We start from the raw sequence: 14,530 nt of genomic DNA, 5'->3' as shown, positions 1-14,530 counted from the left end.
CAGAATGGATAAATAATGGGAGAATGGGCCCCTGGGTACAGATGTGCAATGGGTCCCATATCTTTCATACATAGGAGTAAGACACACAGACTTTGTGGTTGTTTTGTGTCTCTTCGTAGTCGATATGCACCTATCTTGTAGTGGTTTTGTGTGTCTTTGTGTTCATTTTGTGTCTATTGAAGGTAATTTTGTGTCTTTTTTGGTAGATTGTGTCATTTTGTAGGCATTTTGTCACTCCTTGTCGTTGTTTTGCCCATTTTCATAGTCATTTTGTGTCCCTCTGCACTTCCTTTGCATCTCTTTGTGTTCTTTTTGTGGTCATTTTGAGTCTCTTCCTAGTGTGTATGTGTGTATCTGAGTGACATTTTGCAAGTTAAGGCCAGACACTTGGGGCCCCTGAGTTTGTGCCCGTGTTCAGTAATACACCCTTGCTCCTCAGTGATGTTGGGAGGTTAGTACCAGTCAAGGCACTGGTAGCTACAGATGACAGATTAGCTACATCAGACAGTATAAACCCCACTGTATTATAATATCACAGTTTTCTCATCATCACCAGTGGGATGGATGATGTCACAGGCCATTTAAATGATTTTGTTCATTTTACTGACAACAGAATGCTCTTTCAAACACCGTTTTTTATTAAACAAAATTCACATAAATTGTTCTTCACTGTGTTGTACATAAATGTATCTACATGAATGAGGGATGTGACAAATATCTCAACCAAATGTCACATGGACAGCACAAGCCAGTGCAAAGAAAATGTGGTGTTAAAAATTTGTCCCATCAGGTAATAGATGTAAAGGATACAAAAAGTTTGCACCAAACAGAGCCCGCATTGAGTCTCAAGCCAGCTTAAAAGAGCCAAAAACAGACTTCTGAGGCCCAGCACCACTTAGCTACAGACCATAGACTGTAAAAATAACAGTCAGACCAGTAAGTATCTGACATATATAATGCAATGATGCCATCTAGTGGTATAAATCCATACCCTGACAGGAAAGCCTAGACTGAGCGTTGACGTCCCATTACAGAGAGTATACCACAAACTTAACTTTAAGCATGGTTTTGTTATTCACAGTTTTACAGTAATGGATCCAGCACATGACGCCTCTCATCACAGAGTAACTTCTCCAGAAATACAACCTTATTTCCTCTTCACTCGCTCACATTTTTCTTAAAAACCTGCTTGCAGACTTCCCCTTCACAGTACAGCTCCTGAGGGCAACAGGTCACAGAAACATTTATTAATCATGACGTTAAATAAAATGTTATTAAAAAGTATTTGTGTTATTTAAAATATTAAATCTTCCATATTAATATTATTACAAGATGCAGCTTGTCGTCTTCAATCCAGTGAGCCCAGCCCCGATTCTTCTTCTCCCCAGTCTGCTCACATACCAGTTTATTCCCCTCCCATGTCACCAGTGACTGCACAGATCACAGAGGAGGAAAGAGGGTGTAAATCACAACACAGAACAGGTTCAGCTACCCAAATAAAACAACAAACATGTCACATGATCTACAAAACACCTGCAATCATTAATTATGCCTGCAATCACTTTGAATACATAATTATCTGCCATCCATCGTCCATGTATCCTCACCTTGACATGTCTGCTGTCAAGTCCCTGGGTGAACTCCTCAAACTCCTCACCCACTCTGAAGGCGATGGTGTAGTTTCGGAAGGTGCTGATAGTTTTGATAATGAACTGGTCCCCCTGCTGCTCAATCACCTTCCTCATCCTCAGCTTCACAGCAATCTTTCGCACCATTCGGCTTATACCTGGAACGGTGGAGGAAGTGTTTTTCTTGAGTGTACAGACAGCGAAACTGGGGGACAAACTCAGCCACAGGTTACAAACACACAGTCCCATGCATACCATAAATAGCTGCAACAACACAGCTTAATGTGGGAAACTATTTCACTCCTTGTGCTACATCTGCATGCAATTCACTGCATAATTTAAGTAAGACCAATATAAATGCAGACACCTCAAGAGATCCTCAATAGAGATTTAATATCTGAGAGCACTGTTGGACTAAAACCTGCTTTAAAGACTTACCCAGTGCAATCATGTAGCCCTCTAAGTTGACACTGCTGATCATGTCCCATGTTCCACAGAGGCCGGCTGGCATTTTGATAACCTTTTCAGTTGTTCCTCCGTCTGAGAGGTGTGTGTGTGAATAAAATCCGATCATCAATCTGCAGGGTTGACAAGGAGCTCTGACAAAAGGCTGGGAAAATGCAGGTTTTTGAAAGACCTGGAGGTATAAAAGGAGGCGTGCCTTTATCTCATTCGCTGTCCCCTGAGGACATGCTTGCATCAGTGCCAGGATGTGGAGTAGAAGACAGACATGTCAGACTGGTCTCACCGCGCAGTCCACTGAGTAATACACCTTGCAGAATTGTGTGTCGCATGTTATGCACACACATGCACATAAACACAAGGAAAATTTGTTGATCTTAACATTTGAAAGATCGATGATTCTTCTTGTCTGTTATTTTCTTCACATCACAAGAAACAGTAAATATAGTAACTCAATTCTGAAATACTTGATATTCACATTTAAAGTGATATGATTTGTCTCTGAGGTTAGTGATATCTGTATCATTCACGTCCTGTTTTTATAAAGATGACCTACATTAAAATGGCACACCTATCTATGCAATGACGAAAATAATACTGACATTTATGGTTACACTCTGGTATGCTGCGTGAAAGGAATTGACGCACCTCCACTTTTGACAGACGATGGAGCTTGTCCAAACACTGAGGGACTTTTTCGTCTCCGTGACTTCAACTTAGCAGCAAAACAACAGTTCAAGATGCAATGCAGAAAAACTTGGTTGATGTTGTTTCACGCCCAGAATTAAACACGTGAATAAACTCTATCACAGGCACCTGACGCCAGAGGTGGGACCAAGTCGACCAAGAGTTTCGAGTTCTAAACAAGTCATAATGCTCTCCTCACCCAATGTAATGCCATTTTAACAACAGAGTGATAATATTATTACATTTATAAAAATCCTGAATTCATTTGTTAAAACAAGTCTGTTTGAAGATGTTGCATCACCCACTATAACTTTTAACCAGCACCTTTAACATACAGCACTTTGTTATTTATTGACTACTGTGTAGTTTTTGTACATGAATGTAATTATCTCTGGAATCATTTTAATTATGGTTCTCTCCTGCAACTTAATTGGATGCTGCTGGAAACAAAGTGGATCTGGGGAATTAAATGCCGACTTGCTGGGTATGAATAGCGTTAACATTAATTGATTCGGGAAATGAACTGATTCGTGGCACACATTTTAAACAACACACTTTTTAAACTTCCGGCTCAGGGAAAGGTTATCAAGTATTTCCAAGTCAAAAGGCTCAAGTCCCAGTGAAGTCACAAGTCACTGGTGTTTAAAAGTCAAAGTGGATCTACAAGTCATTTTTGAATTTGTCAAGTCAAAGTCATCAAATATGTGACTTGAGTTCAAGTCATGTGACTCGAGTCCACACATCTGCCTGATGCAGAATTAACTGTTTAAGAAGATAAACATGACTGAGATGTAATAAGAATTAACCACAGTCAGTTAACACTAACTTTGCTTTTAAGATTGAATACCATATTCAGTTAATATAATCTAATACCATCACTCCAACAATAAAAGGCACCAACTCTGATACTAATGTGATGTAATCAGTTACACCTTTATTTAAAAAAGCTGCTATCACAAGGAGTCTTTAGTTTGCTACATTTTGTTATTTCAGCTCATATCTTTCTGTCAGTGATGATGACGTGAAAGACAATTGAACCCCCGCTGACAAACAAACAGCATTTTAACCAAACAGAGAAGGTGTCAGTTTGGCACTTCCTGAACTGAGGATGTTTGTCGTTTCTTATCTGTGTGAAAATACCATTGTAACAGCAATGAAAAGATCCCACAGTGGAAAACAAAGATGGGTGTTTATTCTATTTCCAGCCAATACAAATCACACTTTCACTTTCAGACCTGCAGCATTAAATAAACATGTTGAAATTGTATTGCGTGCTTTGCCTACGGAGTGCATGAACAAATCCTACCCTAGGTACGAAATGTGAGGAGTTGAGAGAGAGTCTGCTGAAGCACTGAGGTAAAGCAAGTAAAAAAAGTAACATCAGTTTGTTCTAGTTGTATTTCATGAAACAGCAGACACACTGTATGCTGACTACGTCACACACCATTTGTGAATCCTTAGTTAAATAATCACAGATCAGATTTGTTTCTGCAGCAGCAACGACATTTGTATGAACTCCCAGCTGGTTGAACTCTGCTCAGTTATTCTGTTTTTAGCTTTTATACTTTTCCCACACACACAAAAAGTATTCTAAATGTTGTAACTGTAAATCACTTCACTCAGAAATATCTAAAAAACTTGCACACATTGCTAGAAAAGACTGTTCTGTGTAGTAGGCACTGGTGGAAGCTTAAATAAACTGAACTGTGTATAAAATGCTTTAGATCACAGTAAACTCACAGCACTCAGTGTCGACAGCTTTCATCTGTGTTTCTGCAGCAGTAAACTTTCTCAGCTCGAGGAGGCAGCTGTGTATCGCTGAAGGGGCGCTAGAACCACCTCTGCATTTTTCTGCTCGCTCTCTGCGCTGTAGAGGCCGTGCTCTTGTATGTAATAAAGCACGGCATCTGGCAGCAGGTATCTGACGCTCCGACGTCGACGCAGCGACCGGCGCACGTGAGTGGCTGAGATCTCGTTGGTCACCCACTCGTGGACCACGTGGATGTTCTTGCGATGCTTCCACAGTATGTCTGATTGGTTGATGAATTTGTGGGGGTCGTTGCCGCTGCGGGTGATGCAAACCAAACCATAGTGGCCCACGATCTCGGCGATATCCTCCTGCTTCCACAGGTTGGGGACGCCAAAGGACTCCAGGACATCAGCCCCACATAGCAGCATGAGCTGAGGACCATCTGGGCACAAAGAAAGAAAAGAGTGTATCATAATAAGACTGGTTTCTGTCTTAACAAAGTTACTGAGTGCTTTAAAGGGTAAGTTTGGTTTTTTCAACCTGGACCCTTTTTACCATATTTTCGTTTCTAACTGACTAATGGGAACAACAGTTTCTGAAACTGGTGCAGTATGGAGTGAGAGTGCTGCAGATGGCAGCAGCGAAACAAGCTGCAATGTAAACACTCGGGGCATGTGTGCACCATCACTTTACGTCCACTAAAAGTGTCTGTTTTGCCACTGACAGGCTCAGATTGTTATTCCAAGTGTGAGACAAAATTATGACAAGGATTCATACAGAGACAGACCTTTCTGTTAAAGAGGAAGATCCTTTTGTTTAACCAGAAACAGTCCTGAAATCATTAGCAAAACCACCAGACTCCATTTTGATATGTACTAATTTTATCATTGTAAAACACACGTCATTCTAAGTCAACATAAATAAAAATCAAAATCCCAAAAGCTGTCTGGGTTTGTCCTTCCACTGTTCTAAGAATCACCAGCTGTGGAGGTTTGGGGAAAAAACATATAACAATCACAAATCCGATTTATTTGCTTCAGAAGAGAACCATCAGAATCATAAACAGAGCCGATTACTGCGAACCGACAAATAAATTATTCATAAATTCACAGGCACTCCAATTTAGTGACCTTGTAGATTTTAAAATAGCATCACTAATGTACAGAGCATACAACAGCATGTTACCAAACTGTATCCAGAGGTTGTTTCAAATAAGAGAATGTCAGTATGAACTGAGAGGGAAGAGTATGTTCACAAAAATGAAGAGCAGAACAAATGTAAAATAAAGCTAAATTTGTGGAATGGGTTAGAAACAGAAATTAAAGTATGTAATACACACATTAGATTTAAAAAAAATATTTAAACACAAGATGATTAACAAATATAAAACTGAAGTATGAACACCAAAGGATACATGAAATGTGTTTGGGATATTTGGGTAGACATTAGGCCTATATAATGTATATATACTTAGTTTGGTCACTTTCTTATTGCTCTGTATCATTTAAAGGGAGCTGATAAAACTAACAATGTTAAAAGGGTAGGTGTAATAAGCTACGGCTTCAGCCTACACATTTTTGGTCCTGTTTTGTTTTGTTTTGTTTTATATTGCTAAAAAAGCATTAATCTAATGTTTATCTATTGTCTATCTACCAGTACATTTGTATTTTATAAGTTGGCAAATGACCAAACTAAACTAAACTAAACTAAACTAAACTCTGGTTTGATTAAAATAAACTCTTAATTCACCCATTTAGAAGTCAAACTATGCCGGGTCTACACACGCTAAAATTACTGTTTATTTAAATGGAGTCTGGTGGATTTGGCGATAGCAATTTTGGGGCTGTTTCGGGTTTGACAGAAAGGATCTTTCTCTTTAACAAATAGCTCTATCTCTGTAGGGATCCTTTCTACAATGTGTTGGACACTTATTACAATCTGAGCCTGTCCGTGGCAAAAACAGCGGTTTCACAGTATCATGGTATTACAGAATTATCATTATTATCTTACTTAAAACAATTCCTTAATGGAAGTATGTTTGAAAAATCTCGCTTTTGAAAATAACTAAAATAAAGATGACATTCTCTGTTCAGTTGCATTACTTTTTCAGTATTGTAGATAAGCAAATGTACACAGTATGACAACCGTCAATTATCAAATGACCGTAGACCTTGACACCGGTTCCCACTGCAACCCTATACATTTCAATAAAAGCTGATGTAACCTGTCTAATTTAGTTCAGTTATGATGGAGCTCATTGCACTCTGTTTGCAGGCAATGCTGGTAAACCACTTCAGCTATAATCAAGTGATTTACAGTTTTGCAGCTAATCAGTGCTCTGCAGACTCTTTTAAAAAATAATGTAATCAAATGTCAATAACAGTATGATTAAGGACAGTGTGCACTCCTCCTGCTCATGTATATAACCCTGTGCAGTGCAGCTACATGGCAGATTCACACGGTTTAAACTTGTCACTAATGTGAGGAATGCTGTCAGTAGTGTCTGCGTCACTAATGCACTGAGGCTCATCTCTTGCTGTCTCACGCCTGTCTTTATGGTGGTGTGACTGGGTGTCACCCATCACACACCATTACACAATTGTCCCTTGTTTTATAGGTTAAAGTGAATACAATACACCATGCATACAGTGCAGGCAGGCTCAGACTCGTCTGAAATCAGGGGTTAGAAAAGGGAGGAGCTGAAAAGAACAATACTTAAGTTACAAAATCGTACATGGCATACCTCTCCTTTTGTGATGAGATGAACCCTCAGTAAAATTCTCCTCTATGCGTCTCTTTTTTGTGTACTTGACCGTGTCCACATCATCGTTGTTCTGCTCTGCTGCAAGCAGCTCGTCATAGTGATGCCTGGGTGGATACAGACAAGATAAATATAGCATCAAAAGATGAAGGTAGAGGTGCATGCACTGCGTACAGTGTTAGCCAGTATTAGTCATACTGGCAATACAACAGTCAGTTTACAGCCGACACACTTCTGCTCAATATGGAGTAGGCTTTTGGGAAATCAAACAGGTGTTGTGATTATGCTTTGCACCTAATATTTATCTTATTCACCACCTAAAATAGATTTCTCTTTGTGCAAACTACATTTATTATCAAAATTCTACTTTTCTTTACAACTTCCTATTTGTTTCCTGTAAAATGCCTTGTGAAGCTGCAGTTTAGATACTTTTCAGATTTTTTTTTACCATCATCAAACAATGAAACTTTATAAAACATCAAATGGTGAAAATATAACCTCAGAGATTATTTTGTTGTTTACAAAATTCCACAGGTAATAGCTGTTCTCCTCAGTAGTCTACAGAATTAAATGTAGTATTGATGAAACATTTGAATCCACAATTATGAGCACTTCATCATGAACATTTAAAAATTAGCTGTGTGTCTTTGTTAGTGATACTTTCAGTCTGTTCTTCTGACTTCAATATTTTATTTTGACTTCATCCAAGCTTTAATTTCTAGTTTGGTAAACAAACTTCTGGGCAGTATTCAGTGATTCTTATAATAATCATAGTGCATCAAGTTAGAACCTGTGTGATGAAATGCAACTGAAAGCACCAAAAGTACGTTTCTAAATGTATTTATGCAATTAACAAACTTTTCAAGAACTGGAAATTGCCCAGTTTTTTGCAATATAGTTCCTTTTTTCAACAACTTTAGACCCATCTTGCCACACTGAGACAAAAAAACTGTCAGCTGTAATTATGTCACATATCAGGTCTTTAGTTTAATAGAAAACATTAACCTTTAAATACATGAGTGATGATGGCTTTAAAGTGATTCATATATGGAGTGAAATGAAACACTGTGTGACACTGAACAGCTGCAGGGTTTTTATGCACTGTGTGTATGAACAGCACAGACGACATGACTAAAGAACGTCTAGAGAATTCAGCTAACATCACTAAGACACCACTTACTGCCACCATACATCACTTGCACAAATCCTAAACTGTTAAAGGGGCTGCTTGTAAGTGACTTGTTAAACAGTCATTACTACCTACTGTGGTTATGTTAGAGCTTAATGAATGGGTGAGTTGAGGTACATTCACTGACGAAGATGAATTAGAGGAAAACAAAATTCAGCAACAAGGACACACGGATTTCCTTACACCTATAATAAAAACTTGTCTGCAATCAACAGGACATTACTGTCAACTTACCGAATGACTTTAGCTGTCTCCACCCAATCTGGCTGCATACTCTCCCAGGAATCTACTGTGATCCAGTCTGAGTTTTCTGTGGACAATCTGGCCATCTCCAGGCGGTGGCAGGCCTCGATCAAACCCTTCTTCTTGTAGCCATCACCCACTGGAGAGATGATGCCTTTCACCACCCTGTACTGACCTTAGACATTAAAGAAGTGGTGTTAACAGATGGTTCATAGTAATGGCACAGCTGATGCAGGACACTGTTAATTTGTTTTATCCACACATTAACAGTTGAAAGTTGGAAAGGGGCATTTATGTATTCTGCACCCTCAGCATGAAATATGCTGTTGTTTTTAAATCCAGAATAAAAAGAACTAGAGGTAGACTCCTAAAAATGTAAATGTTTTATTTACCTGGTTACGAAACTAACTCTTTTGAAATGTGAGTTCCTTTTGCTTTACCTTATTTTTGTCTCTTTTGTATTATTTGTTCTCTGTATGAAACCAGTGTTTTTATTTATGCTGATTCCTAATTTAAACGGAACTTTCCTGGTTAAATAAGTAAATAAAGGTAAAACACATGACTCTAAATTCATATGATGAATTCAAAGAGTCATTCCTTGTTTTACGCTCTTACTAACAGACAGATTTAACAGATTATCTTGCTTCCTGTTGAATCTAGCAGTGGTGAAACACAGTATAACTCGACTCAAGTGTAGTGCTTGTCTACAATTTTGAGGTTCTTTGGTATTTCCATTTTCTCCTATTTAACATATTTATTCAACTATGTTTCAGAGGGATATAATGTACTTGTTACAACACTACATTTGTTTGGCAGCTGTATTTACTAGTTACTTTACATATATGCAAAAACAAGGCTGTAAAAGTTAATAAAATTACCAAGAAACAGCACATAAGTGTGTGAAATGAGCTCAACCATGACCAGCTACAATATCAGAAATCCTTACACATGTATGCATCGATAATAATAATCTGATAATGTAGTATATACTGTACGTTGCTGTAACTCTGACAGCAGACATTCTGCTTCAGAAAGCGTTATTTCATTTCATACCAATATGAGACTAGATTTTGTCTTAGATTTTGGATATTATATTATCACAAATGCTGTCTTTTCCTAGTTTAAAGGCTGCATTACAGTAAAATGATGAAACTTACCAGACTGTTCTACCTGTTGTATTATTTGTCTTTACCCACTTTTTCATTTTTTCCACATTACTGATGGCCATTTATCAAAAATCTCATTGTGTAAATATTTTCTAAATGTACAAATAGTCAACCCTACAATATTGTCACAATATCGATATCAAGATATTTGGTCAAAAATACTTTCATATTGGATTTTCTCCATATCACCCAACTCTATTTTTACTTGAGTAAAAACATATGACTGCAGGACATGATGTAATGGATGTATTGGGGTAGATCTACTTATTGCATGAAGTAAATGATCTGACTATTTTCAGATTTCTACATGGTCTCTATTTCTCATCTCACTCCACCTGTGTCCTCCAGATGATCTCGAGCCAGTTCAAACATCCTCAGGTGCATGTTGGTGATGGGGTTGAAGGACCCGCAGGCCAGCAGGACCACTTTGGTTATATTGTGACCATCCATGCCTCATACTGGGGCTGTGTTGACACTACAACAACAAAGAAAACAAAGATTATATTTAGCTAGGCTAGCTGACAAATATCCCTCTGGCTCTCTGACATCTGAGAGGAAGCTCTGTACCCGGTATAACAGACTGACTGACAATGTGACAGGAGTTACACACGCTCAATGAAAACTATATTGTGCGCTAGCTAGCTAGCCTAATATAAACTGTAACTAACGTTAGCTTTATCTGTAAACAGGCAACACTAGCATGCCCGTTGCCATCATGATAAACGTACAGGATGCTAAAGCAAACAAAACATTAAGTCAACACTGAGTTTAGACGTTTCCTGACAGGTTAAAATAAGTAAACAAGCGTTGTGCTACCAGCAGCGGCAGTCAGCGGCTCTGTGGTGTCACCTGCTTCCTGTTTGGACGTTATATTAAAATCCAGACATCTGATTGGACAGAATGGACCAGGAAGTAGAGAGCCGCACCCACTCTCCCAAGGTGCATTCACAATCACAAAGCCACAAGCTACAAGCGCCTCGACGAATATTTTGTAACCCCTTCTTAAAAGTACTAATTTCCCGAGGAATTCCTGTTCAATGATTTAGTTAATTTTATTGCGCATTCATCAAGCTGGTGCAGATATCAAATTCACCGCAGGACTGATTTACAACTGTTTACAAAGCGAGTCCCGGTGAGGTGTTTTCTGTTAGCATGCTAGCTAGCTATTTAGCTAACTAAACAACTTGAAGCGTTAGAGTAGTGTTAGTCTGGGCTTCCAGCGAATATATGTGTCCGCGGTTTATCAATATAGTTGACGTCTCGTTACATGTTGAACAGTCCTGTTGTAACGTTAGCTCCAAAAACGGCTTTCTGATGAAGTCTAAATAGCATGCTAAGTCGACTTTAAGTTGTTTATGCCACAGTAAGGTGATACTGCCAAGTAGGATTCATATTTGTTGACTGTTTTATTCTGCTTTGCGCTCTCCAAAGGTTGGAAATAAGATTTTAATGAAGGATGGCTTCTCGCGGGAAATCAGAAACTGGAAAATTGAGGCAAAACATGGAAGAGCAACTTGACAGACTGATGCAGCAGCTTCAGGATCTGGAGGAATGCAGGTACATTATAGAGATACTCATTAAATAATTCAGTTACACTAAAGGCTCTTTACTGAGCTGCCACATTATAGTTAGAACTGGCAGGTAATGAAATAGTCTAAGCCAGAAAGTGCTTCTACATATCATAGCATCCTTTCTTTGTTTACTCCAGAGAAGAGCTGGATGAGGAAGAGTATGAGGAGACAAAGAAGGAAACCTTGGAGCAGCTGAGTGAATTCAACGACTCCCTGAAGAAGATCATGACAGGAGACATGACACTTGTGGATGAACTCAGTGGAATGCAGCTGGTATGGACCCAGATGACAATTTTGCAGCTCACAATAGTCTTTTCATTGTACTAAATCCTGATCTGTTTCTCCTAACCCCCCCTTAGGAGAAATGAGGAGCAACACAATAAATCAGCAGGAGTTATTTTGCTGTGCTTATAGGCTTCTCAGACGTTTCTTAACTCTCATGACAAATAAAATACAGAGTTGAGCCTTGGGTTTGATCACTGAGACAAATGTCTGGAATTGTGCATGACCATTTTTAAGCCAGTCACATTTCTCTTGAATCTTGCTGTTATCTCAAGAGGTGATTATTTTGGACAAATAAAGGTAACTGCAGTGAGAGAGGCAAAAAGAGCATTTCATTATCTCAAACTAGGATCAGACTGAGATAAGGGGAGGGCTATTTCTCAGACAATGTTATACTGCACTCAGTCTAGGAGAAATAAGCTGGACAAAGAGGAGATCCTATTTTGATATTCCCTTTTCTCTGGGGACAATCAATGGATAATGTGCAAGTACTGTGTATTAAGGGTGACTTTAATACCATGTGGACATTAAACTAATCTAGTTCAAAAAGTGATTTGTGAAATGTGACAATTTGTCCGATGTTTCTGTCTCCATCAGGCAATCCAGGCTGCCATCAGCCAAGCTTTCAAAACCCCAGAGGTCATCCGACTCTTTGCCAAGAAGCAGCCAGGCCAGCTGAGAACCAGACTAGCAGAGGTTTGTAGTGCAGTGCCAATGATATGATCCTGTTGTTTGCTGAATGCACCGTTGTATATGTTTAATCCAACTGCTCAATCACTCCTTTGTGTTTATCTGTGTATTGCTCAACTTGTGTGTGATTTTCTGCGCAGATGGACCGAGATGTCATGGTGGGGAAACTGTCGCGGGATGTGTACACGCAGCAGAAACTGGAAATCCTCACGGCCTTGAGAAAACTTGGAGAGAAGGTGAGGAACGCTCACAGCGGAGATGTGATGTTTTTCCATGGGTTCATGGCTGATTCAGAGGCTTGTGCTCATGAGTCCACACGACTTATTTTAGTCGCTGTCACTAGGCTGACGGAGCAGTTGCTACAACAGGCCTAAATCTAATTTCAGAATGAGCCGTAACATTTAAACTTAATTGTCTGATCAAAGCTTGAATTAACTGTGCGTTGTTTTTGTTTGTGGACAGCTCACTCCGGAGGATGAGACTTTTCTTGTTGAAAATGCCACAGCTACTCTGAGCCAGTTTGAAAAAGTGACGGCAAACTTAGGTGAGAGTAAACACAGGATTTCAGTATATGCAAGATATTGGATAAACATTCATATTTACCTTGTTTTTCTTCTCTTTCAGGCTCAGAAGACAAAATTCTGGCTTTAGCTAGCTCTGGTGTGAAACCTAAGACATAATAATTCTACAAAATGTTAATTTTAACTCTGTGTCTTACCAAGAGAGAAATGTGCCAATTGATTTTGTAAATAACCAGTGCACTTCTAGGCGTTGCTATAGATGCTAACACTTTTTAACAGTATTGTTTTATAACCCTCAACTTTTGTAAATGTCTTTTATGTGTCCAGATGTGTGTAAAGTTGTATTATAGGTACGAGCATGTGATTTGTTGAATATGAAGACGTGTACCTGAATGTAAATGATCGTCCAGGCAGTTCAAGAGAAATATTCTGATGTGATTTGTGCTGTATTTCTTGTTGGGTTGCAGCTGTCCTAAAACTGAAAATTCAACTGTGTTGTTGTTTTTAAGATTGTTGATTTCCTGTATGAGTGCTGCAAATATTCAAGATGTCATTTTATTTGAATCAAAGTGTGTTTACAGAGGTGTGGAGATTTGGAAATGACTAAAATACACTACAAAGACAGAACCATGAGTCAGTCTATTTGTATGCAGTGTACACACATTATACAGTACAGCACAGTATGCAGCCGGATGTCAGTTAAAACATATATGACCTGTCAGTGTGGGTTTTCAACGCAATCAAACTATACATTGATACTGATATTTTGAACATGTAAAAAAAAAAGATGAACATACAAACACGTACACAGAAAGAAAGTAATATTTACAATTAATGAAACGCAATTGTTAATATAGTTACTACAGTTACTTTGATTCACACATTGGAAAAGGAGTGGGAGGAAGTATAAACGTATTAAATCCCACCCCATCTCCATAATTTGTTGAGTGAAATGAAAGAGACAGCCTCCTTATATAGAGAAACCTATACCATAAATCATTATTATAGCCATTTAACCCTATAAAACCTGAGCAATTTGGCTCGGCATCTTTCAAAAACATGGGGAGAAGGCAATGAGCACCAAAATTACCCCCCAAAAATGAGCAAGAAACTGGTAAAAAAAAAAAAAAAAAAATTAAACACTAAAGAAATAAAAAAAAAATGTTTTAATTAATTAAAAACAAGAAAATTAGTAAAAACAACAACAACAACAACAACAACAAAAAAAAAACGAAGGACGGAGAAAAAAAAGTTAAGAACAAACAAATAAACAAATGACCTGGGAAAAGAGCTAATAATTCTGTAACATTATTTTAAATAAATAATAATGATGAAAATGAATATAGTTCTTCTCTAGCTTTTTTCCATAATGATGTATTTTAAATGTATGTAATGGTTGTGTGTATGTGTGTGTGGACCATTTGACTCCGTAATAAAGACTATTATTATTATTATAATTATACATATAGAGAGAGAGAGAGAGAGAGAGAGAGAGAGTAAACCCTGTGAACAACAGGTGAATGACCTCCAGGTATTCAGGACCTCCTGAATATCATGTCTTTAGACCCTCTAGCTGTATG

At 38.4% G+C, this 14,530-nt stretch overlaps 3 protein-coding genes across 3 annotated transcripts; 1 reads left to right on the top strand and 2 right to left on the bottom strand.

Annotated features, from left to right (window-relative positions):
* Positions 1-618: 618 nt before the first annotated feature.
* On the bottom strand, positions 619-2,438 carry rbp7a (retinol binding protein 7a, cellular). The gene is made up of 4 exons (XM_033629782.2): positions 2,067-2,438; positions 1,608-1,786; positions 1,330-1,431; positions 619-1,218 (listed from the first exon to the last, which is right to left on the bottom strand). Exons 1-4 carry the CDS (start codon positions 2,326-2,328, stop codon positions 1,159-1,161), a joined length of 603 nt encoding a protein of 200 aa, XP_033485673.2. The 5' UTR covers positions 2,329-2,438; the 3' UTR covers positions 619-1,158.
* A 1,509-nt stretch (positions 2,439-3,947) lies between these two features.
* nmnat1 (nicotinamide nucleotide adenylyltransferase 1) lies at positions 3,948-10,829 on the bottom strand. Its single transcript, XM_033629778.2, has 5 exons — positions 10,703-10,829; positions 10,222-10,361; positions 8,712-8,895; positions 7,271-7,395; positions 3,948-4,969 (listed from the first exon to the last, which is right to left on the bottom strand). Exons 2-5 carry the CDS (start codon positions 10,334-10,336, stop codon positions 4,569-4,571), a joined length of 825 nt encoding a protein of 274 aa, XP_033485669.1. The 5' UTR covers positions 10,337-10,361; positions 10,703-10,829; the 3' UTR covers positions 3,948-4,568.
* A 7-nt stretch (positions 10,830-10,836) lies between these two features.
* lzic (leucine zipper and CTNNBIP1 domain containing) lies at positions 10,837-13,577 on the top strand. Its single transcript, XM_033629780.2, has 7 exons — positions 10,837-11,018; positions 11,318-11,443; positions 11,595-11,730; positions 12,337-12,435; positions 12,570-12,665; positions 12,892-12,973; positions 13,054-13,577. Exons 2-7 carry the CDS (start codon positions 11,343-11,345, stop codon positions 13,107-13,109), a joined length of 570 nt encoding a protein of 189 aa, XP_033485671.1. The 5' UTR covers positions 10,837-11,018; positions 11,318-11,342; the 3' UTR covers positions 13,110-13,577.
* Positions 13,578-14,530: the final 953 nt, after the last annotated feature.

This window comes from Epinephelus lanceolatus, chromosome 8 (assembly GCF_041903045.1).
Source record: "Epinephelus lanceolatus isolate andai-2023 chromosome 8, ASM4190304v1, whole genome shotgun sequence".
Taxonomy (NCBI): Eukaryota; Metazoa; Chordata; class Actinopteri; order Perciformes; family Serranidae; genus Epinephelus; species Epinephelus lanceolatus.
This window is presented reverse-complemented; position numbering and strand designations above follow the sequence as displayed.